This window comes from Chenopodium quinoa, unplaced genomic scaffold, assembly GCF_001683475.1.
Source record: "Chenopodium quinoa cultivar QQ74 unplaced genomic scaffold, ASM168347v1, whole genome shotgun sequence".
NCBI lineage: Eukaryota > Viridiplantae > Streptophyta > Magnoliopsida > Caryophyllales > Amaranthaceae > Chenopodium > Chenopodium quinoa.
Genome location: NW_018743977.1, coordinates 3,044,860 through 3,071,384, shown reverse-complemented (window position 1 = coordinate 3,071,384; position 26,525 = coordinate 3,044,860). Strand labels below are relative to the sequence as shown.

The 26,525-nt window shown below is 34.9% G+C and overlaps 3 protein-coding genes across 3 annotated transcripts; 1 reads left to right on the top strand and 2 right to left on the bottom strand.

The window, feature by feature from the left end:
• Positions 1 to 640: 640 nt before the first annotated feature.
• On the bottom strand, positions 641 to 1,486 carry LOC110689886. Its single transcript, XM_021866717.1, has one exon. It carries the CDS (start codon positions 1,484 to 1,486, stop codon positions 641 to 643), a length of 846 nt encoding a protein of 281 aa, XP_021722409.1.
• A 3,454-nt stretch (positions 1,487 to 4,940) lies between these two features.
• Positions 4,941 to 8,156, top strand: LOC110689797 (endoglucanase 17-like). The gene is made up of 8 exons (XM_021866603.1): positions 4,941 to 5,630; positions 5,763 to 5,969; positions 6,097 to 6,297; positions 6,406 to 6,498; positions 6,611 to 6,772; positions 6,919 to 7,030; positions 7,153 to 7,316; positions 7,413 to 8,156. The coding sequence occupies exons 1-8, from the start codon at positions 5,379 to 5,381 to the stop codon at positions 7,743 to 7,745; spliced, it is 1,524 nt and encodes a 507-aa protein (XP_021722295.1). The 5' UTR covers positions 4,941 to 5,378; the 3' UTR covers positions 7,746 to 8,156.
• An 8,246-nt stretch (positions 8,157 to 16,402) lies between these two features.
• LOC110689796 (sucrose synthase-like) lies at positions 16,403 to 26,377 on the bottom strand. Its single transcript, XM_021866602.1, has 15 exons — positions 26,102 to 26,377; positions 25,680 to 25,812; positions 23,860 to 24,011; positions 23,586 to 23,778; positions 23,102 to 23,220; positions 22,729 to 22,945; positions 22,169 to 22,264; positions 21,875 to 22,048; positions 19,948 to 20,064; positions 19,684 to 19,850; positions 18,629 to 18,853; positions 17,947 to 18,268; positions 17,459 to 17,703; positions 17,241 to 17,379; positions 16,403 to 16,863 (listed from the first exon to the last, which is right to left on the bottom strand). Exons 1-15 carry the CDS (start codon positions 26,194 to 26,196, stop codon positions 16,789 to 16,791), a joined length of 2,469 nt encoding a protein of 822 aa, XP_021722294.1. The 5' UTR covers positions 26,197 to 26,377; the 3' UTR covers positions 16,403 to 16,788.
• Positions 26,378 to 26,525: the final 148 nt, after the last annotated feature.

Below are 26,525 nucleotides of genomic sequence, written 5' to 3'. Positions count from 1 at the left end.
TTTTATGCTGTTGTTGTTGAGGTAACTTTGTGACTTAGTGTTGTATTCAACAATGACATACAAAGCTTCTAATGGATTGAGTGCCCACATAACAGCTGATTCTTTTTCATTTCTATTCCATTCAAAATGTGGGTACAAAAGGACCATACCTTCATCAAAAGACCTTACATAAGACTGTCTTACATGTTTGCATCGTTATTGTAATCAACAAAATACACCTAACCACCTAACAAGTGAATGAAAAAAAAAGGATTAACAGAGCTAAGTGGTTATGTGTGGCAGTCCATGTGTTTCTTCATTGTTGTGATGAGTCCCCTAGTCTGCATCTACCTCCATATCTTCTGTTGCTTGTTCAGTGCCATGATTTGCTGGCCTAAACATAGTGTTTAGGTACTCCACAGCCTCCATCACTACTTCCTTCTTCACTTCTACTTGATCTGGTAGAATGCCAAGATTTTCAAGTTTTTTTGTTCATGTGGGGTATTTTGTACTTGTTCCCACCTTTAAGGATCTTTATCATGCATTTTTGCAAAGTCACCCAAATGTACTTGTTAACTTGAGGATTGAATGTGTCATAAGAGTCTATCACTTTTTCAACTAGCTCATCTAGGTTGCTAAGAAAAGACTGATATTTCAAAGATTAAATAGACCTAAATAACCCTAAATCAAGCGCATTCAAATAAGGTGACTGTGGTGGCTGAAAAACAAATTGAATGTTGAACCCATTTGCTTTGGTTGCTGCCATAAACTCTTCATCCTTAGGAACTTGGTGAGGCCTTGCATTGTCCCATTGGATGACAACATTTTTAGCCAGACTTTCAGGCCACTTTGAGATAATTGCTGGTATGACCTTTGTCAACAACATATCTCTAATCACTTCTCTGTTTACATTCTGGAGTGCCTTTGTTTCCCAAGTTCCTGCTGCTTTGTTTTTGCTGGATTTCTTTGCTAGTTGTTTGACAGTGAATGGGAATATGTCATACTTCCCATCATGGAGTAGTTCTCCATTTGTGTCATACAATGGCTTCCTAATTAAGGCCATAAACATTGCCTTGAGCTTGAATCTTCTGGACTGTATTGCCCTGTATGGATCTTCCTCACTTGGTAGGAGATAAAACCTCCTCTTATCAGGGTTCAGATAGAACCATTTCTCATATATGTGTATGACATGGTTCATATCAAAAAATGTGGGGTCCTCATTACCTGTAATTGAATTAATATTTAACAAAACCCATTTGAGTTTGGCTACCTTGTGGTCTGATGACAGTACTGGCTTGTTGCTACTTGTGTGTGTTCTTAGCCTTCCCTTTTTCTTCAAATTATGAAGAGTAACATGAGAGATCTTCAATGCTGCTGCATAACTCCTTTCTGTCTGCCTTAAATGCAAAGGGACTGACTTTAGAAATTCATCAGAAAATTGCATTGGCTTTGGACCTGTTCTACCATACTTCTTAGTCCTGACATCAATCAAATTCCCTTGTGCCATCTGTTATTTTTTTTTTATGTCGGTGAACATTCTTGTGATGGTGGATTTGTGAACATTGAATTGAACTGATAAATGTTTCATGTGACCCCTTGGTAAGTTCCCCTCATGCATTTTGACCAACAATGCATCAACAATCTCTCTTTTCTTTTGCATAGGGAGCTGCTTTCTTTGTGGAACTTGAGTCCCTTGTTCTTTTGGTTGTTGCATTTCTAGGGAATCAACCTCAGCTTGTGTATTTTGATGGCCATGTTTTTCTTCTTGATTGTCTTCCATGTTCTCATCTTCATATCCATAGTCCTCCAAGCCTAGATCTTGCATATCTTCTTCATGGTCATAGTACAATTCTGCCAGCTCTTCTTCTGTTAGTATTTTATCAACATCGAAAAACAGAGTTTCAACAAATTCTGTCGTGTGTTGTCTGAATTGTTTTTCTTCAGCTTCAGCTTGATGATGTAGGGGTGGCTGATGTTTTTTTTTTTGGAGGAGATGAAGGATGCTAGGATATGCAGCTTATGAACTTGATGATGTGCAGCACTAATTTCAGTTTACGGGATTTTTTTTTGGGGTTTTAATGGGCTAATCATGTGTATTTAGTGCTAACTTTTGGATTAACAAATTCATCTTTTGAGGAAACCTTATGTTTGTAAATATTGAATGTGTTGGAATGATGGAGGCTGGTATTTATATGCCTCTTAAATGTTGAATGAAGGCTGTAAATGCCTTAAAAAAAATTGAAATTGTACCATTTTTTTTAAAGTAGGAGGGAACCCAAATTTTCACCAAAAATTCAACCAATTCGAATTTTTGGTGAAAATTTGGGGGAAATCAAGTCCCTCATAAAAGGACCAGATTTTCCCACCAAAATTGCAAATGGGTGGGCCTACTTTCTTACTCCTATCCCTATAATTAAGTTCATTTACTTTCTCTAATATTTGCCCCTCAAGTTTTGCTTCGTAAATCACAAACAACCCCAAAGTTGCACATAACCATTAACGAAGGTAGTAGTTAGATTCGTGAATTATCTATAGATTTATTTTAATAATTAAGAGATAATGAAATAGTATGATAATACTATACTAACCTACTTCATTCTATCCACGAGTTTGAATCCTCACCGTATGTTTTAAGGAGGACATAAGGAGAAAGGGTTAGGGCAAGTTTATTGGGAGTCTTATATGACTCTTGAGCAAGATTTGCTATATTGTGGGCAAAGAATACATATGTTGGTTGAACTATTTGGTGGTTAGTTGATTTGAAAAACTTATTCCACCCAATGAGGTTATTTCCAATAAGTTGCTTGGAGGAGTTTATTATTTAATATTTTTGACATTTGAAAAAGTTTGTTTCATCAGCTTATTCAAACAATTTACACTAATAAGGAAGGAAAGGAAAGGAAGGGAAGAGAAATAGGAGGAAGGGAAGGGGAAAGAAAGGGAGGAGGAGGTGAACTCCATTTTCCCTCCAAATCTTTCCAATTTTGGAGGGAATATGCTTATTAAAGAGAGAGGAAAAATGGATCCTTCCCTCTCCTTTCCCTTCCTTCCCCCGAATCTTTTACCCAAACAAGAGAGTCTATCCCCCTTCCCTTCTCTTCCTTCCATTTCCTTATATCCAAACAAAGTGTTAAGGTGAATGATAATTCTATGTAGTCATAATCTCGTATAACAATATTTTATTTATTTATTTATTTATTTATTTATTTATTTATTTATTTTTAATTTTTTTTTTGGCAATAACTAATCTTTCACAAAAAAAAATGTCATTGTCCTTATCGGTTATTTTGTATACTCAAACAGTTTTAATCATTCAAATTTTTACCAAACACTTTTGTAAAGTCAGCTAATACAATTAGTTAGTATAACCAACTAGTCAAAACCAGCTAACACAATCAGTTTCAACTTTCAGCTATTCGCCAAACGCAACCAATATTTACTACTTTTTTTTTTTTTTTAAGGAACAACTAATATTTACTTTAAAACTCACCAAATGGGAATATTTGTTGACAGTATATACTTTAGGCCAATAATGTTATGTCAACTCATCATACACCATTATAAAATATAGTTAAAGTTAATAATAAAATTGATGTGGCAATATCTAAAAAATGCGTCTAAGTTACCCCCATAAACTTACTCATATATTAGGCATAAAGTGTGAGCTTAACAAGAAGACATCAATGGAGTTTATCTATTCACGGAATTTATCTCTTCGGTAACAATGTATGACCTTACAAGATTTGAAATCTGTATGAGATCTAAACCAAACATGATTCTCACTACCAAGAATTTCTCGCAAGTACTTTGTATAAGTTTGCACTATTAATCACCTAGCAAGTACTTAAATAAGAGAGAGATTAGTAGCAAAATATACGTGAGGGAGAGTGTATTGTGATACGGAGGGAGGACTAAATATTCAGAAAGTCCCTTTCGTTGGAATGTATCCTAAAGTAAGACAATATTGTTGACCGTTTTGCAATTTAACTACTTGTACTACTCTTATGAAGTTAGTCACGAGACCGCACTTTTGTGAGTAACGTCCCCAACTGACCGGTCCTAATCTAACATCCACGGCCATTAGTGCCGTCTTGCTCAATTACCGTAACTAACGGCAAGATGATTATATTCTGTTTTTTCGTTACATAAATTGTTACATTCAAGCTATTCGTTATTTTATTATTACTATTCTATAATGTGGACTTTATTACTATATTAGCCACCATACAATATAAATATATAATAATTGGATAATCTTGTCTTAGCTTAGTAAAAATAAATGAATCTATCTGTTTACATCTTGCTCAAACTTGTTTTTCAAATGGTTCAAAATGTGACGTATAATTGAGGCAATAAAGTCCGCTACTTTGTTGACCTCGAAGTACAACGTATACATTATGCTTGATAAATGATAATGATAGGGTTATATTGAGTTATTTTTTACCATGAATATATCTAGTTTAACATATGAAATATTTATGAAAGTTGGTATGAACCTGGCAAAATTTAGTTTAGTATTGATTAATTTCATCGTGGAGGCAAATCTCTTTACAACAACGAGTAATTTACCTTTTTGAGATGTTTTCATCATAATACCATTAGAATTGTGGAGCACAATTTTGACTATAGAATACATATTGTGGTTGGAATAGTAACTATTTGTTTCATTTGAAATTCCAAATGGTGGCACGAATGGCTAAGGGAACAACAGTGCTACCGATAGAGTAGACTACTGTTTTGATTTCGATTAGACACAATCTATGGAGGCGAGAAGGGGTTCAAAGCTAGGTTACTAATATTGTAATTGTTGTGAGAATGTGAGACCGTGTGCTATGAAGATAAGTTAGTTTTCATTCTCAAAGCTTGAATCATCTAAAGGCAAAATAATGTACTCTATGCTCCGTTCTCGATACCAACACGATACATCACATAACCATACAAATTTAATATGTCATCCTTGTATACAACTTTCTAGGTTCAATCTTGAATCAATTATGTTATCCAAAACAAACATAATTACCATGGCATGGAATTGATACAAGACCATCCAAAGAGCATGGCATACTGACCTAGAATAAATCATTAATATGGATCATATCCAATCCAATTCAAGATAAAGAAATTAATTGTTGCAAAAAGCACCCTTCAAAAAAAAAAAAAAAAGGAAAAAGAAAAAAACACAATCATAGAATGCAAAACCCCCCTTTTCCTCACTATAAAAACTGAAGCAGAGCACTCTGTTTACTCTGCCCTTCTCACACTCATTTTCTCTCTCCTCTAACCTTTTTCTCTGAAGAAGAGGGCAGTTGTTGGTTATTTAGTCAATTCCAACACTACCCTTTTTCTCTCTCTAAAAAAAACCCTATTTTTACCTCCATTTTCCCTCCAAAATTCCATCAATGGCTTCTTCTTCTTCAACATCCCCTGTTTTTTTACTGCTCTGTTTTTTCACCTTCTTTCTCCTCTGCAATGGAAACCCTTTCAGAAGCTACCACCACCCCCGCCATTCTCGCTTCGCTTCTCACAATTACCGAGATGCCCTCACAAAATCCATCCTCTTTTTCGAAGGCCAAAGATCAGGAAAACTCCCAGCTAACCAAAGAGTTTCTTGGAGAAAAGACTCTGGTCTTTCTGACGGAGCTCAAGCTCATGTATTTTCCTACATTTTCTCCCTCATTTTTTAATCATTATTTTGTGATTATTCCTTTATTTTTCTGGGAATTTTGTAAGGCTTAATGGGTATTTATCTGATTATTTTTTGGTGCTGTAAAATTAAAATGCAGGTTGATTTAGTAGGAGGGTACTATGATGCAGGGGACAATGTTAAGTTTGGGTTTCCAATGGCATTTACAACCACAATGTTATCATGGAGTGTGATTGAATTTGGTGGCCTTATGAAAGGAGAACTCCAACATGCTAAACAAGCTGTTCGTTGGGGTACTGATTATCTTCTAAAAGCTACCGCACATCCTGACACCATCTATGTTCAGGTACCCGTAATTAGTTGTCACGTTAATAGTGTATTTTGAACTAGTAATGTGATATCTAAATCAGAACATGTGCCGTAATTTTTAATGACAATTGTTAAAATGGGTGTTGTTTTAATTTTTTGTTTAGGTGGGAGATGCACAAAAGGATCATGCTTGTTGGGAAAGGCCAGAAGATATGGACACACCAAGAAGTGTATTTAAAGTTGACAAAAATACCCCTGGTACTGAGGTTGCTGCTGAGACTGCTGCTGCTCTTGCTGCTGCTTCTATGGTCTTTAGGAGGAGTGACCGTGCCTATTCAAGGGTCCTCATTAGCCGTGCCATTAGGGTACTTTCGTACTTTCACACCCTTCATTTTCGAGTACTTCTTACTTTTATAATTTTTTCATTAATATTTTAATTATTTTATTAATTTTTTGCCAATTTTTGGGTGAAGGTTTTTGAGTTTGCTGATAAGTACAGAGGGACTTACAGTGATGGGCTCAAGAGCTATGTTTGTCCCTTCTATTGCTCTTACTCTGGTTATCAGGTAACCAAGAATTTCTCATCAAAATATTTAAATTACCAATATTCTACTAATTAAAATTAATTGTTTTTAGTAATAATTATTTTACAGTAATTAATTTTTAATATTATATTAGGATGAGCTTTTATGGGGTGCTGCTTGGCTACATAGAGCAACAAGGAACCCAATGTACCTAAACTACATTCAAAGAAATGGTCAAGTTCTTGGTGCTAGTGAAGAGGATTTTACTTTTGGTTGGGATAACAAGCATGTTGGTGCTAGAATTCTTCTTTCAAAGGTACTTTCACTCTTTTTTTGAGTCTTTTTTATAGCCTTTAATTACATTAAATATAACCCGTGTTTCCAAAAGTAGTACAATTGATCACAACAAATCACGTATCGATCTGTGTTACTAATAATGGTATATGCTTACTATTTGGGCAGTCTTTCCTTGTTCAAAGAATGCAAGGACTCCATGAATACAAAAGCCACTCTGATAATTTCATTTGTTCCCTCGTTCCTGGTGCACCATTCTCCACTGCTCAATACACTCCAGGTGGGCCCCTTAATACTCTATAACAGTAATATTTTTTTTGTTTTTGATATGAATTTTGTTGGTGAATCATGAAATTGGCATTTTCTAACGGCTAATTTAATAAATACAATGTGTATGTGTAGGAGGACTATTGTTTAAGATGAGTGATGACAACATGCAATATGTAACATCTACCTCATTCCTTCTATTAACCTATGCTAAGTACCTTAAACGTTCTCGCATGACCGTGTCGTGTGGTGGCACCGTTGTCACTGCCCGAACCCTTCGATCAATCGCCAAAAAACAGGTTTATCACTAAATTCATGCTTGTATCGACTTCTGAATATGTTCGTGTAACAATAGTTGTTTGATGGCTAACATGTTACGTGACTAAAAATTACAGGTAGACTATCTATTGGGTACAAACCCAAAAAAGATGTCCTACATGGTAGGGTACGGACCGAACTACCCGAAACGAATCCATCACCGAGGTGCATCGCTACCGTCGATCACATCACACCCACAAAAAATCACTTGCTCAGCAGGATTTGATTTCATGAACACAGAATCACCCAACCCAAATGTTCATGTTGGTGCAATTGTTGGTGGGCCAGATCTTCATGATAATTTCCCAGATGAAAGGTCTGATTATGAACAATCTGAGCCATCAACTTACATCAATGCTCCTCTTGTGGGTGCCCTAGCTTATTTGGCTCACTCTTATGGACAACTCTAAAGTAACCCAATTATTTTGGGCACCTTCCCTAATTACTTTTTTAAGGGATTTTTTTTTTTTTTTTTTTAAATTTAATGAAGTGTAATTAGTGGGTTTAGGATCTAAAGTTGGAGCCCCTTGAGAAAAGAGAGTGGTTCTGCCTTTTTTTTTTTAATTTTTTTTTAATTTACTACTAATATTATTATTAATTTTTAGTAGTACAATAGTTTGAAGAATTTAAGGAGAAATGTTATTAGGGTGGAATTTCCTATTTAACGGGTAATATTTGCTGGTTCGTGCCACAAACGGCGTGTTCGTTATTGTAAAGTCCATATTGTCAGTGTTTTGTATTGGACATTGGACTTTATTTTAATATTATAATATACTCTTTTTATCTAAATTTGCAAATTGTAGATTATTTGTATATTACTTCGTATTCCTATTTGTGAATGAATTAGTGTTCATGTAGATATATGCTTGATTATTTAAAGTTATTGTACTATGAAACTTGCAAGTGTTTCTTGGGAAGTAATGTGAAAATCTTTTGCTTAATATGTTGGTTGTTTGATGTTGTTAGATTAAAAATACGAGCAATCTTCTTCGACGAAGGCAATTGTAACTAAAATAGAGAAGGTTATGGTTTAAAGTAAATTAATGTATTGCATTATGCATCGTAATATGAGAAATGGAGTGGTAAATTGGTGAAAACTATATAAAATAGTGCTAAAATGTACAAGAAATATAATTGAACAAATAGTTTCACATTTTTAATCCTTGATACTTAGTTTATCACTTTCAATAATTGGAGTTTTCAAACAACATACATATTTCAAATTAATGTGTACTCCATTTGTCCTTAAATATAAGTCTTAACTAAAATTTTTTATATCTAAACACAAATTTTATTCATCCATTATTTTTTTTAATTCAACTTTAATCAATTAAACCTCAACCTTTTCTTTACAAATTCACCAATTCAATCAGCTAAATTTCAATTATTATACATTCAACTTCTTAAAATATATACACATGCAAATGTCAAATGAGACTTTTATTTAGAGATAGAAAGAATAAAAATGTATGAATTATAAGTAATTAAGTTGCTTATGTTCTATTAATACTACAAAGGTTTACTTTCAAAAAATTACTTTTAAGAGAAATAACCTAAAAACCTAAAAACCTAACCTAAGTTATTGAGTAACTTCACTTATCTAGAAATTGACATGTGAAGCTGTTCTAAGTTCTAACATCCTATGCTTTCTAGTTGTATGTATGAGAGATTAGGCTTTACCAACCCTTAGGCCTAGATGATTGTAGGCTTGTTCATGCAATTGGGCTGGACCATTATCCTTAACAATTCCTTTAGAGGGGAAGTTGAAAAGATCTTGACTCCATTAAATTCAGAAGACACAATTTTAGTTACCACCTACATTGTTGTCTTATTTGTGTGTAAAATTGTTTGAAACCACTTACGCCATGCATAGTGCTTTGTTTGAAATTGTATCTAAACATGGTCAAAATTATTTTTTATTGACAGATGATATAAAGGAGATTTGATCTCATGTCTAGGTATTATCTCAAAACTTATTTTGTCATTGCATGAGTTTACTCTTGGTCAAAGTGTGTGCTGTTGTTTCTATCCGCAATAGTTTATGACGCTGTGTGGTGCTATTGTGGCCAATTATCCTAAATTTGAAAATTTGACTCTGATCTTAAATAAATACGTAAGATTATTTACTACATTACACCCTTCACATTATGTACACTTTTTATGCCCAAATTATGTAACTTTATTAAACCGTCGTAACTACTTTTTTTTTTTTTTTACACTCACATACTTAACATTAAGGTTGAGAAAATTTATCCGAAAACTCTGACACCCTATCTCAAACGTTGCGATTAAAAAAAAACAGAGGAAGTATATATATGTTTACATAATACTTCATATGTAAAATAAGGACCGATAAGTTTAGATAAAATAAAATAAGTGCTAATAAGCTCAAATAAGATAAGTATAAGATTAATAAATAAGATAATACTTCCCCCATTTAATTATAATGGACACATTTTCAATTTTGCCACTATTCAGTATTCACGTACGTTATTTGGACTTTTGTAATTTATTCTTAGGATAAGACATAATCGAGTGGGATCTTGTTTGATTCACTTCAACATCTAATTTCAAATACTAGTTAGTATTAAATTTTTATAGTTTTTGGTATATAATTGAAAATATTATTATTTGAAGTTATGTATTGGCAAACACGCCTAAAAATTATATATCAACTAGTATGAAACAAATAAAGTATAAGCTAAGATAAGTGAAATTCAAATGAATATAACACTACCTAATAGCTAAGATAAACTTCATCCAAAGTTTGAGCCAAATATTGTGAAAACTAGAATAAAGAAAATTCATACTTCCACTCTTGAAACCAACTAAATCATTCTATACTCACATCCATCCACTACCTTCTAGTACGTTCTCCTCCAAGACAAGGAAACATGGAAAGTCGTACATGTCAAAGATGAAAAACAAAAAAGGTAAAATGTATCCCAAGTAGGGGTTTTAACGAGTCAAGCCAAGACTGAGCCTAGGTAGACTCAACTTGATCTCGAAGCTCGTCAAGCCTGGAAAAATTGAGCTCGGCTCTACTCGATGAAGGTTGTCAAGCCCTAAATAAGCAAGGTCCAAGTGGTTCAGGCATTATTGTTTCAAAGACGATCAAAATTTTCTTTTATAACTCTTATATTTTATCACTTGCTTGTATCTTTTGATGTGGGACTACTTCCTTTTTCTTTTGCTCTTTTTCTTCTACATAAACAACAATAAAAACCATGTAGGACAGCTCCAACACTCAGCAAGTACGCAAGCTAGAGCTTTGAATGTTATTTCTAGATCCTCAGCCCTAAATATGAAACAAAGTTTATGTAATAATTAATTTATTACAAAAACATTAATATTATACAATAAAACTTGGTCTTGTTCTTGAGCTTTTAAGCCAAGCTGAGGATGGCCGAAGTTTGGCTCGTTAAAATCTTGAACTGAACTCGAGGGAGCCTATACCGAGCTTTGACCGAATTGAGCCTCGAGTAGTTCACTAGCAAGCTCGACTCATCATCTAATGACAAGCATCCATGAAGGAAATTGTCAAACATCATATTTGTACTTCTTAGCAGGACATGAAAGTTGTATCCTCTATCACACGATCTATTTTCTTGTGTTAGAACGGTAAAAGTGTAAAATATTTTATTGCATTACCTGTAGTGTCGAGTCGAATGGGAGCTAAACTCCTCTTTTTACCTTGTTAAACAAAAAGAAAAAGGAAAATCATACTTCCTTCATTCACTTTTAGTTGCAATAATTTGACCAAAAGCTCTCATAACTAGTTTGTTCAGTTTGGGTCATTTCGGGGTCAAGTATGTTCGGGTCAATAGATAATCGGATCGAGTCGATACTTTGGCTAGGTAAAGTTCGAATTGGATCACTTCGGTCAAGTCAAGTTTCGGGTCTTGGGTCATATCAGTTCAGGTCAAGTTTAGGTCAGATTATTATTTAGGGTTGTGACTTTCAATCAAGCTCAGATCGGGAGATCAAATTTATTTTTGTTATTAATATCATTGTTATTGATGTCATCATTAATACAATATTATTTTTATTGACTTATTGTCATAATCCGGTCACTTCGAGTATCAGATTTGTTCGTGTCAATTGATTAAATTCGGGTTGGGTCATCACGTCGGGTGCCGAGTAACTTCATGAACCGAATCCACTTTGGGTCGGGTCACATCGTATCTAGTTGACTTTAGGTTGGGTACAGTAGAATCTGGTCACTTCGAGTATCGGGTTAAAAGCCGATTAACTCTAATTCGGATCAAGTCGGTTATTTTTCTGGTTTAAGGACAAGTTTGGTCATTATTTAATTTTGAGTCTAGTTCGAGTCGAGTAATGAGGTACAGGTTAGGTGTATTAGGTCAAGTACATATTATTCCTTAATAAAGAGAAATCAAATTCAGTCACTTCACAGGATTAAATGGTAATCGGGCGAATACGAGTAAATATTTACAGCGGTGAAAAAAAGTAAAACCGAGGGAATAAAACCCTGACCAATGAAAGTTGAAAAAAAAGAGGGAGAGAGCATGAGAAGATGAACATGTGATACGGATATTAAATAATAATAAGTGAGAGTAGAAAAATGCCATAAAGGTTACTGAAAAAGCAGCAATAGGGGTTTATTGGTAGGGGCAGTTTTTGTCATACAAAAAAATTACTGGGAATAAGGAGCTGACTGACTCGATTTTAGCTGACCCTAATCTTTTTCATGCTTCCATTGCCTGATTTCAAGGATTTTCTTTTGCTTTTTGGCCCTACTTGTATTAACTTTTTGGTACTAATCTTTAACTATATTCCAATATTACATTAATTAATTAAATAAAGTTTCATAATTATAAGAAACTCGATTTCGCAAGAATTCTTTTCATATCTTGCGTGTTTTCTACTGTGGAATTTATATTTTCTTGTTGATCTCAATACTCCCCCAGTCTCACTGACAAGGAATGAGCAAAACTACCAAATAAGAAAAACCGAAAATCCGATTCGTAACCGATTCGAAAATTAGGGTACCCGATCCGATAAGCATAACGGTTCAGGTACCCGATCCGATAATTTGTTATCGGGTATGGTTATTGGGTATCATATTAAAATTAACGGTTAACCGATCCGATAAATATTTTTTTTTTCCTACTTAAATCTATTTATCCAAAATCTAAACTCTTACTTTACTTCATAATATGAATAATTAGTAATTTTACAAATAATTTGGTCAAGATCATGTAGTATTGTTGTTAATTAGTGTTGAATGATATCATAATAACTATATTATTAAGTTTAATTATTATTATTGGATATCTTATTGGGTAACCGATAACTGATCCAAAAATCCGGATACCCGAACTTATCGGTTCGGCTAATGGATATCACTTTTAGTGATATTGGTTATCGGTTACCCGAACCGTTAGTGTTAACGGTACAGGTACCCGACCCATGCTCACACCTGCTCAATGTTACACAAAAGAGTGTATAATTCTATTTTCATAGCAAGTACATAGTCCCTGTTCTTTTAAGTTGTTGTAGTCTGCTCTACTCTACTGAGCTCTGTTTTACTGACACGAGTGACACCTGCTCTGTTCTGCTGAAACTTGATCTGCTATGCTCAAAAACTCAAAAGAGCAGGGCTTTGTGACTTTAAATCTAAAGACTAAGAGAAATGGTGAACATGAGAGAAATATGCATCATGTTATGAGATGGAGAGAATAATACTCTTTTTATTAAGATACATAATTTGCAACCTAAGAGTATAATTTGTGAGTTACTAGCTCCATTTTTTTTAATTGCCACTATTCTATTAACATACTTGTCAATGCCGCATAATTTTAACGATTAATATATCTAATTACAAATATTGTAAAATTATAAAAAGTAGATATTAATAAAACATATATTAGGACAGTAGATATTAATAAAACATATATTAGGACGATTCAAACAAGATCTACATGACTATGTTTTATCGTAGGTATAGATCACAAAAGTCAGTTAAAGTATAGTTTGTGAATAGTGCAAAAGTCAAAATAGTGTCAACTAAACAAATACTCCCTCCGTTTCGTATTAATCGCAACACTAGGGTATTTCACAAAGTTTAAGAAAATTTGTAGGATGGGGCCCAAAAGAGGATTTTTATAATATAAAGTATTGTCAGTAGGAGAAAAAAATAATAAAAAAGTAGTGTAAGTGGGGTTGATAGGAAAGAAAAATAATAAAATATTTGTGAAAGTGGAGTTAGTGGGAGAGAAAAATTATAAAATAATGGTGGATTATTTCCAAATATAGAATTGTTGCAATTAATATGAAACACATATAAAAGAAAAGTGTTACGATTAATATGAAATGGAGGGAGTATGTGAAATTATAACTTTTAACCGTGGAAAGAAAAAAAAAATACTCCGTATTACATAAAGGTAGTAAATATTTGCCAAAAAAAAGAAACTTTTTATTTTTTATTTTTATTTTTAATGGATCTTTCTAACAGAGTTGATTGGTTATATGAAAAACAAATCAAGGGAATTTAGTCAAAAGTAAAAAGGTGACGCATTTAGTTAATTATGGATTGGATTCAAGTGCTCGTTTGGTTCACATGAGAATTAACTTTCTATGGAAATTTATATTTTATGGAAAAAAATTTCCCTTATGGTTTCCTAGGAATATAGCTAAATTATTTGGAAATTGCATTTCTTAGGAAATTCAACTCACCAAAGGGGGAGTTGGTGAATAATTTTTCATAGGTTGTGGGAATTTGTATTTCCCTTAAAATTGTAATTTCTCCAACCAAACACACCTTTATTTTAATACTTTCCTAGGAAATTATCTTCCAACCAAACAACACCTAAAATTGAACGTGTTTAAACTTGTAATTCCACCATATTTAGAGAATTAAAATTTTTCTACGCGAAAAAATTAATCTTAGACTTGCGGGGTGTAAGCAGTCTAAATACATTTCTCTTACTTGCCGTATAACTCTAGCAAAAACAACCTTGACTACTATGAGTTCTTATGCAATGCAAACACCAAGAATCCCAAGATCAATTTGTGATGAGATTGATATACGAACTAGACGCTTTATTTGGGGTGGTGATGAAGAGAATCGTAGAATCCACCTAATTTATTGGGAGTGTCCTCAAAAACCGAAAGAAGAAGGGTATTTGGGGAATAGATCTTCAAGGCAAACTAATGCGGCTTTCTTAACTAATTTAGGTTGGCGTGTTTTGACCGAACCTAATGCCTTATGGTCTCGAGTTCTTAGAGCTAAATATCGCAAGGGGAGATGTGACATCGACATGTTTGAATCTAAGACAAACATGTCAAATGTTTGGAGGGGCATCCCAGAAAATGCCAAGTTTATTTGTGCAAGTTCAAGGGTGGCTATAGGGAATGGAGCTGCAACTTTATTCTGGGATCACAAACTGGGCTATGCCTAGTCCTCTGCGGGCTGCTGCTATTGTTGAAATACCCTCGCATCTTGATGGCGCAACAGTGGAGGAATTATGGGATGAAGACGTACAATGGCTAGAAGTGGGACTTATTTGCGGATTTGTTACTTGCTAATGCTATAAAATTAATTGAAGCTCGTACCTTGCGAAAAAATCCGGATTCTAGAGACTTATTGTATTGGGGTGGATCTTCAAAAGGGAATTTCTCAATTAAATCAGCTATGAAGATTATAAGAAGGGATGATGCTATTGAGAATGATGGTGTTTGGAATCTAATATGGAAGCTAAAAGTCCAGCAAAGGGTGAAGGTTTTTCTCTGGCTTGCAATGCATGATCGTATTTCACTATTACTTTGTGGTGGATTTGGAGATGGAGGAATAATTATATGTTTGATAGACCACAAGAAATTCCAGTTGATATAAATCAATTCCTTCTTGCGCGTTTTGAAGAGGTATGGCGTGTGCTAGGTGATAATGTGAGTAGTAGTGCTCAGCAGCATGCAAGGGCACGTAATGAGTCCTATATCAGATGGCTAGCTCCACCTATTGGTTGGCTTGCTTTGAACACTGATGGCGCAGCTAAAGGAGCACCAGGACCAACAGGGGGTGGGGGCCTGATTCGTGACTACACTGGGAAATTTCTCCACGGTTTTGCTCTCAAGCTTGGTGATTGTAATGCCTTCATGGCTGAGTTAAAAGCTATTGAATATGGCTTGGAGTTAGCAAAGAGGATGAGGGCAGCGAAGATCCAAGTGCAGCTAGACAGTCAAATCGTTGTTGCAGCTTTGAACAATGAGGAAGTTCACCGAGGCCAAGGGTATCATATCATAACGAGGTGCAAGCAGCTTATTGAAGATAGCAATTGGCAGGTGCAAATTCATCATATTTACCGTGAAGCGAATAAGGCTGCGGATTGGCTAGCAAACCAAGGTGTCGTCCATAACAACAATATCGAGTTGATTCAATTCCCCCCTATTAAGTTAGGACGTATCTTGTATGATAATATCGTAGGAGTGAGCTTGCCACGTTTAATTTCAGTTTGGTATTTTTTTAGTTTATTTTCTTGGGGCCTAGCCCCTTGTTTGCACCAAAAAAAAAAAAGAAAAAAATAAATAAATAAAATAAACAGAAAATTAAAATTTCATAGTACTTCTATAATCATAAAAATATATGTTGGGCAACTTGGGTTTGATAATTTCTATCCCTCAAATTTTGCCCCATTTTTAATTTTAGGAGCTTGTTTGAGTTTGCTCCATATCATAAGTGGATATGGAAATTTATTAAAGTATTAAAAATGTTTTTTTTTTTACCAACTCATGCATGCTTCACTTTTGCCTTCCCTCAAAAAGTAAACATGGGTCTATAGAAAAGGGAAGGGGGACTACTATGCATCGTATTTCCTTTGTTCTGGATTATTTTACTTCATTAGTTTCAAATACTCACAAGAGTCACAACATTTGTCTCTTTTAACCCTTCATAAAATAATTGTTACATTTCCTATTTAAAGAAATACGGAGTATAAATCCTCATGTTGGGGTAGAGTTGAGTTGGCTCTCTCCTTGGAGATTCAATTCACTTGAAGAGCCCTTTTATAGTAGCAACAACAGTTGCACTCCTTAGAGTCCTTACATATCTATCAAGGACAACAACGATTTCTATTTAGGATCAAACTATGCTCATTGGCACTTTAAAATTACAATATTTACAACGATTTCGTATCCCACTCTTTAATGAGCGCTGGATACTCACATTCAAATTCGTTTATTTACAATACACTGATACTTCAAACACTTAAACATGTTATCATAATGATACATTCTGCGTCATGCAGGCTAAAAATGAATAAAGTGATCCTGATTTCCACGAGAACACAAATCAACAACAAAATTACATTGTTGATGAACTCTTTATTTGCATAAAAAAACATACGTTACTTACAGGTGAAACCTAGTATAGGCAACACTTATTCGTTCCCTGAGGATGTAAACATAATTATACATCAGAGTAAGCAACAGCTTTCAAGGTCCACGAAATGTTGCAACTGCTTCTGTGGAAGAAGGCTCGTCATCTACTGCCAGGGGAACAGACTTAGCCTGGAATAACAAGCATATGTTCAGTTACAGTCAAAATTTAACTACTACACTAATTATTTTCATAGGGTATGCATGATACACCAGTTTATAATAGTTCTCTCCTAATATATAATACAAGTATTTCAAAAGAATGCTACACTCGGTTCAATAGTTCCACGTGCGCGGTGTGAGTTGAAACATGCTGAAATATAGCCTACATCCTGAATTATCACATTTACTACTCTCTGGTGAGTGATTATTTAACTTGCTTTTCAAGAAATATTGAAGGTAAAAAATTCCTCTCATTATAAGTTCGAAAGGCACATACAGTACAAACCTGAAGGAGATAAAAATGGGACAGAAGCTACAAAGAAGTGGACAGAGAAGAATGAACTGACCAGATCACGGAACTTCAAAATGTAGAACATCTCAAGATAACGTCGAGTCTCTCTTCTCTCCAGTTTGGAGACATATTTCCAAAATCCATATACCCCTGCTAGGGTCATTAACCTTTCAGAATACTTTTGCCAGGTATACCTGCAATTTAAAACACAAACCAAGTTAGCAACCTGCCTCTACGCGTGCTTTTAAATATTATTGACGGCTTGATGCTAACCTTTCTTTGATCCTTTGCAACCCAGCATCAGATATTTTATTCCAGTAGCTAGGATCCTCACTGCATTTTACAAAAAATTCAGCCATCTTCTGCGCGGCCAGATCAGGATGATATGGATCAATATGAAACCCTGATACACCATCTTCTATAATCTCAGAAGGACCACCATGGCATGTAGCAAATGTTGGTAGACCACAAGTCATTGCTTCAACAACTGTAAGCCCAAATGCTTCATAAAATGCAGGCTGCAAGTCATAAATAAAGCATTCTATGAGTTTTGGTGACAAGAATTTATGTTATGACTTTGATTGGTGAAGTTTGTCAAAGTAATTTTAATGGGAGTTCCAATTTTTGTAATCTAGTACTTCATCTTGCCTATATAACCAACATATAGATTATATCGGCGTGTCATATGAACACATGCTTTACTTTATTTGACAGAATATAGGAAAAAAAAAAAAGCAACACAGATAAAATGTAGAGCATACCTGCACAAAAATACCTCCTTTGTCACAGATGTAGCGATAAAGTTCACCATTTCTTACTCTATTAGTTTGAGAAGCTATCCAACGGAACTGGCCATTCAATTTGTACTCCTTGATAAGATTGTGCATTTTTTCAATTTCAGCAATCTCTTCCCTGTCATTCGACTTTTTTACATCATTGTAGCCAGCAACCACAACCAAGTTTGCAAGTTCCCTGAGTTTAGCATTCTTTGCGTAGCACTCTACCAGTCCTGTTATGTTCTTCACACGGTCTAGCCTCGCCATGGAAAATATCATAGGCTTTGAGGTATCATCAAGAATACCACTGCAATGATGAAAAATGGTAGATAAGCAATACACACAATTTGCATGTCAAGCTGAAAGACATAAAGCTGCCATTAAGTCTATTATTATAATTTTAGATTTTCCTTATGGTTTACTTTTACTATAACCACAGGTCCAAATACATTTCTCTCTGAGGCAACAAATTCAGTTCAACAAACTAGACATAGCAAATGTTAAATTGTCGTATTGCAGTACTATAACAAGAGAAAAAAAAAGAAAAAGAAAAAAAATCTGTCCCTTATTTGCCAAGAGATGAACAACGTCCATAAACATTTCAAATGCTAGTTGCATGATATGGGTTTCATGTGATCGATGTAAATAAAAAAGAGCAGGAGCTTACATATGTTCATCGTTCTGTTCAGGATTAAATAAGAGATCCTCTATGAAGCTATGAAGTGCAGTTAGCCGGTTCTCCTTCTCTGAGAATGGGAAATAGATAGTCATGTCGGCCCCTGGTGAGACAATATTAAACTTGGGGTCAAAGACATCAATCCCATGAACCACCCGATACAACCCAGGCAAAGTGAAGGCCTTGTGGCTCTCATATTGGCCGACAGTATTTTTCCTGCAAAAAAAAAGTTGTTATTTAGGTAATTATTCATTAAGTAAACTTAAGAGTACAGGTAAAAGTTGGAAGCACATTTAGAACCTGCAACAGGATTTAGTCTATAAATAGATCTGTACTAGTAATCTTCATTCTTCAACTCTTAAATAGAAATAAACATACAAAACAGTAATATCAACAAGTTAAAAAAACATCTCAAGTCTTTTTTTACCGGAAAAACTTGATCAATAAATTTATTTTAATAGAGGACAAAAGGGCATTAGAATTTGCAACCTAATGTACCTAAGATCTCAGCAAGTCGGCATAACTGCAACAAAAACTCCTTTATGGTAGGGTGACTAGCTGAATGACAGGAAATAATAATCTAAAGATTTCTCTGGTGCATCCTAAAATAAGAATGTGATTCATTTATTTAAGAATTCAGAGTCACTCAGAGGTTGATATATCAAATTTTAGAGAGAAGAATTTACTCAAAACTCTCTCTGAGACAACAAACAGCTTATAAGATTTCACCACACTACAGCCTTATTAACATATAATACTTATAATAGATGTCAGAACACAGTAGTGCAAGAAAGTTGCCACAAGGTAAGACTAGCCTCTTGAATTCAGTTTAATCAACAGACAATAGTTGATCAGGCTTGATGTAAAGTTCGAACATTTTTCCACTAAACCACACATAAGATGCATTTACTACACTCAAATACAAATGACCACATGATCGGGTACAAGTTATGAATGTTTTTGATTTATATTTCACAGTAATCAAACAAGTCAATGATCTGATGTTATTGCATGGGACTGTTAAAAAGTGACAGTTTTGTACTTACGTTCCAGCTATCTCTTGGTACGTGCTTGTAATGATAAAATCAGCATGATTCATTGCCATTAAGTCAGCTGTGAACTGGCAAGAGAAATGGTATTTCTCTTCAAAATTTTTCCAATAAATATCAGAATCTGGATATTTGGTCTTCTCCAATGCATGGGCTATATTACACTGAAAATACATAAAATAGAGAGATGAATATGAAGAGGAAATGAAGAAAAAAAAAATTCCTAAAAAATAAAGCAAAAACTAAAATATAAGGCTAGACCTGGGTGACACCCATCTTGTAGGACAATAAAGAAGCAACAATATTCCCATCACTGTAGTTTCCAATTATCAAATCTGGACGACCCTGTAACTCGCCAATAATTTCTCCAGCTGCATCCTGAAAACACATAACTCATAGCTTATATATGTTTGTGAATAGCATATGAACTCAACAGCAATAAGCATGTGCGCGCGCGCGCACACACACACACACACACACACACACACAAAATACTCTAATTTGGCAGGTATACCCTGACAAAAGAAATGGGCCATGTTCATATTCTTGTCTATAATATTTAAGTTGGATAATTCCATTAATGAAAATTCTTTGGTTCCTTTCAAACATTACAGCTATAGACTGGACAGAGCTATGGGAATTTTGAAAACCTTAAACTACATCTCATCACACCACAATGGAGATCAAGGATTCATCATGTAGAAGTGTAGAACCACATATCAACGGACCAATGGAAGGCTAGCATATAGAATTTCATGGAGAAATTTGAATCACTAAATAGATATGTTATAAATGGACAAATGAACCAGTGGAAGGCTAGCATAAGTTACATCTGGTATGGTGAAGGGAGTCAAAGGTGTTAGAGGATCATCTCAACCAAAAGCTTAAGCTGATAGTTGAAGCCCAGAATTGGTTTATATAATGTATCACAAGGGACTTCCTCAGAGCTGTATAGAGTGTGGATATTATTTACAATTTCCAAAGGTTCATTAACGGAAATATATGAGGTTAGCATCAAGACATGCTGGGGATCATCTGAGAGACTACCACAGTCTGAAACTATTAAGTCATATTTTGATGGGCTTATGCCATTCAAAAGTGTCTACTGGCATATGGTGCAAAAAATGAATAGCATAGTAATTGGCAGAATAATGTATGTCCCAACATTACTGCAACTCCAACACGACATTAAAAATTAAGTTCAACTGTAATAACTTTGGCATTTGACAGTTTGACTAGTCACTTAAATCGACACACATAATCAGTGAGTACTTTAAACAAAAAAGACTACGGATACACAACAAGGCAGCAACACACAAAGTTAAACAAATATAGCTGCACCTAAGTGCATTTAACATTGACAATGAATCAAAACCATGCATTCACTAAATCAGTACTTTGTGGAATGTCAGGAATCAGAACTGCACTATCATTCTAACAAAGTAAAACTAGACATTTGCAAAGGTTTGGAGAGGCAAAATCAATTGTTCAAACAAAAATTAAAGCTTCATTTCCTATAATGTTGAGAGATTTCCTTATTTTAAAGGTATAATAAATTTGCACACATATTTCATGCAACCTAAATTCTAGCAAAGGAAACACCTTACAAACCTAAGTTTTCTGATGGAGCACATATACCATCTTCCAAACTCCAACCCCCACCACATCCAACCCATTGAAGACTTGGCAAGAAAAATATTTACACATTAAGTAGCCAGGAGGCAAAAAGTTAGGTAAGTGAGCATGTCATTCTGCCACAATGATGTATCCCAATCTAATTCATTGCAATGATATTCGTGAAACAGTAACCACATATTGCATATCTTATTTGTTCATCTACGTTTAATTTCAATAATCAATAGGATGCCATTATATCATATCTAACACAGACAGGATTATACAACCCCAACCATCAATTCCTTTATATTCTCTACGTAATGCAGGCAAGTTAAGAGAAGCCAGTCTTGTGAGAAGTAGAGGCCATCCAACATAGATAGACACAACAGGAGGGGGGCAAAATTATTATTCTTCACTAGGTTTAGATCAAAAATAAGAAATTTAAACATTAACATGGAATGTAGCACACATACACCTGATTTAAACTTTTACGCAGCAGGCAGATCTCCCAAACATGAATGAGACATCATATGCAGATTTATAAGTCATTTTACTGACAGTAAGGATTTACCTCAGTAAAATTTTCTAGATAAGGCCAGACATCAAATCTAGATATCCATTTATGAAGGATTCCTTTATCTGATCTGAAAGGAACCCTCAAGATACTGGCGTACTCCGTTCCACTGACTTTTTCCAAACGCTGGTTGCATGTGGTCCCTTTAGCATCAGGAATCAACCGAGTCACCTAGAAATAGATGAACATCAATTTTATTAACTACAGCCACCACTTTGTTGACCCCCCCCCCCTCCCACACACACACATAAAGTATAAGCCCAAGCTCTAGGATTAGAGAACTAGTCTTACAATAAGAATTCTTGGAGTCACATCCAGTCCTTGCTTCTTTATTCGTTGGAGCATTTCATGTTCCAATGCTCGCACTTGATCAAGAATATAAACAATCTATAACTCGAGGAAAATAACAGACAGGTTAGCACATTTGCACATATTACAAAGCAGTGTATCAAAAATTAAAAAAGGCGCGACTTGCTGAGGTGCAAGGCGATAGAGGTCAAACGCATTTGCCTAGGCGAGTTGAATTAAAAAAGGTGCAGCCAAGGAACACCTAGCCAGTTTTTTTTTCACCCATAAAGTGTGACTCACTTCATGAGGTGCACCGAAGCGCTACGAGCCGCGCAAGGATCTCTATCACGGTAACACCTCAGTGAGTCAGTGCACCTCTGAGCCTTTGTAGTTCATATACATTCTTACAGAGTCTATCTAATCAAGAGGACATAGTGTTCTGAAACTCCCAACCTCTGAACAATACCTATCAGTTCAAACTTTAAGGGCAAACCTTGGACCAGGAAACGAATGTGCATAAAATATAAATCTCCCATCATAAAGCAAGAAAATTAGCCTCATACCTGCCCACCAGTGTCAGGCAAGCCCAGTACATGTGCCTGGCCAAAGTATCCATGTACAGACAGAATAACCACATTGAACACCATGGGAACTCTTCCAAGAAATGTCTCTAATGTGGAGGGATCAGGAGCCTGAAGGATGTCTAGTAGTAAATGCATCATCTCTAAAACTCTTTCTGCAGTGTCTCCCCAACCTCTCTCAAATCCCATACCTTGGAGTCTGCATGCACATGGTAACAGTGGAATTATAAACTCAAATCTCAAATCAAGCAACCAACTCTTTATTTGTGGGAAGAGTTGAACTCAGTTAAAGACAAAAGTATAAAAGAAGACATGCTAATTAGAAGGCCTCTGCATGCAACAAAATATTTCATACTCAAATTCAAACTCAGAGTAAGGTGTATCTGGTGGAAGCTTGGTTAGATGATCCTCAGCTTTAGACAATGCAGACTGAAGACGAGAAATAGTTTGTATCCGATCATTTAACATCATGACCTGCACAATCACTTGCAAGTTACCTACAGCATCCCAAGACCAAGCCAATCATACAAGCAGCGGCTGGTATTATTATTCCCTTCATCCGGAACTAATGGTCACTTTACTCTGACCCTTCATAATTAGGGGTATGACATAATTATACTAGATGAATTATTTCTTAATAGTAGGATTATTGGCACATCCCCGCTACTTAATCAGTAAAGTATTTCGGAAAAATCATCCACAAACCATTATTATTTAAGAATATCTGTTTAATTTTCCAGATATATATATTCTGACTAGTATTTCCGGATAGAGGGAGTAATATTCATGTTGTAAACATTAACATTCTCAAAGTAGTGGACAGTAACAGTGTAACTTACAACTCCTTTGTGTTTGTGAACTCGAAGGAAATTAAGTAACGGCTCCAAGCAGTCTTTATTGCGAAACATAATGGATGATAGGTGTCTGTTGAGGAACTGAACACCATTACCAATTGATGAAGAACGTGTTGGACGTGGAACCGACTCATTGAAAGGCTCAAAATCAAGCTCAAGCGTATAGTGGTCATCAGCCCTATCACACATTAAACGTATATGAATATCAGGACATGAATTTTGCTATCAGATTCATCAAATTTTAAGATCTTATACTCACTTTCTATCCTCAAGTTCTTCCTTGAAATGGAGATACTCAGATACAGTTAACTGCTCCACGTTAAGTTCATAGACATTAACACGAACATATTCCCAAACTCCAGGTCTTGGACGGAGTGCTATAGCAACAAAGGGAGGAACAACTATTGCTTCCTACCATAAAACAAAGTCAAACACATTAAAGATTGACCAAATATAATAGGCTAAATAATCAGAGATCACTGTCAAAAGTTCCACGAGTCATCATTACACTAATTGTGGATCAAAAAGAAACCTTCCCTTGTTCGCGGTTAAATATAACAATTGTTATAGGCTTCACATAAATATATATTGGAGTATTCAATTAACGTCTCTTCAACCTCCAAATCACCACCTCCAATCATTAACATCCATAGTTTGAGAAAACAATAAATCCAAAATACAACAAAAGCATCCTAAAAACCAAACATCACACAGCCATAAGCAAATAGCTAAAGTATTAAAGAGGACATTTCCTTGTTTATAATCTATGCAGTTGTTAACATCTGTTTGGAAAGTAGTGTTTTGGATAAATATAACAAATAGAATAGTTAAATAGACTGAATAAGCGCATTGTACAAATCAATTTGCCATTTTGGAGGTCTAGTTAATACTTCATCTGTCACAAAATAAACTTCTTGTTTGACTTTCATGGTCATCTTTTAATAAATTTTACCGATAATTTGTTAAAAATTACTGCAATTACAAATTAGTGATACAATTGTTACACATGATCTTAAAAGCAGTTTGTCAAAGTATCTTTGCCTCTTTGATAAAGTCTGTGCCACTACTACCACATAACCAGAAAAATCAGTGGCCAAAGTTCATTCCCAAAAACTGTAAAGTGCTCAAGTCAAACAAAAGGTTAGAAATTCCAAATACCCCAAATAGAAAGATTTGCATCACTATGATCGATTACAAGCAAACATTACTCAAATTTGCCAATGACTATTGAGTTTCAACTACTCCGTATTTTGTTAAAACAAGCAACAATATCCACATCAATTTGGACCCCTTGGCAAGTAGAACCAAAACATTCCAAGAGATAAACCGATAAAGGTACTTACGTCGTCTCATTCAACACATAAGTTTGATGTCCCCCACCTTTTTAATAGGATAAGTGTGACAACAAGGGCTAGATCGTACCATATCAGGCAGCTTTGGGCTTTTGACTACTGATTTTGCATAATGTTCTCCGTTATTCCGTAACAATATCGACAAAATCCCTAATCATGCGCCCAAAGACACGTAAATAATTTGAGGACATTCTATCGGTCCCTTCAATTATTACTGTAAAAAAAGTTCATCTTAAAGCGGTGGTGACACACTATCATACAAAACCCAAGTTTGTCTCTTATTAAATGTCTTACTTCAAGTACTAAGGATCCAGAATCATCATTTGCCACAACTATTTTCAATAAGCGATATACGTAGTTAAGTACTCCTACCGTCCACAAATAATCGTCATACTCAGGATGTCCTGACAAAATTGTCACATTCACTCGAACATTCAAGAACAAAAAATTATGGTTAAATTTCCAAATACACCGCCACTAAAATGGATAGGATCCGTGTAAAACTATCATACAAAATTACGAATCACTACAAACATTGTGAATTCCTTATAATGAGGTAGGACGAGTGGGTGACAAGTGGACATACTGACATGTCGATTAATTTGGGACGGAGGGAGTATACAAGAACGACCAAATGGGTGATTACAGAACATATTTATACCAAAACGAAAACAGAGTACAATCAAAATCGAATCGAAAAAGATTCAAACAAATGAAGAAAAATCACCTGGGCAGACCTAAGAACTTCGCTAAAAGGACCATCTCTAAGAATTTGCTTTCCTTTATCTTCACCAATTATTTGTTCCATTGCATCAATCAAATGATGGGGTTGTAACAAACATTTTCCTTGTGCCACATACCTATATTATTCAATCATTCACCACCCAAAATCAATAGCAACGAAAAAAAATTAAATAAATCAATATATATACTTAGTACAAATATATTCCATAAGAATCTAAAATTTAATACATCAATCATTATTAGTACGATCAACTAAACATACAAAGTATAATAATATCGACTGAGACGTGATTTTGTCACCCGTTCTTTTACAAATATGTACCATTTTTAAAAACACGGGTATATTAAATGCTTATAGATTGAATAAAAGGTGCATATATCAAAACCGTTTAAAAAAAATCGAACCTTGAGAGAAGAGAAACAAGTTCGTTACGATGAACAGAGAGAGTATCTTGAACTCTCTCACGCATGCTAGGAATTTTGGTTAGCTTAGGCGCCATTTGAATTTGATCTGACTGAATTTAGCAGAATCTGGAAAAAACTGTTTTTGAAAGAGATGAAAAATATTATTGTAATGGTAATAATGATCCGAATTAGAGAGGATAAATAAAGGGGAGAATAAGGAGGAGAGAGAAAATAAAGAAAGTAAAAGATGGCGGAATAAGAGAGGAACAAGTGGTACAATAAAGGATAACTTTGGGAAAATACCATCAGCTCTTTACTTGCTAACTGTCGTCTGCGTGTTTAAATTTCCGGGTGCGATTATGACTGGCTAATTGTGGATCAATTCGGATGACAATTAATTTAGTTGGTTACAGACTTATGTTGT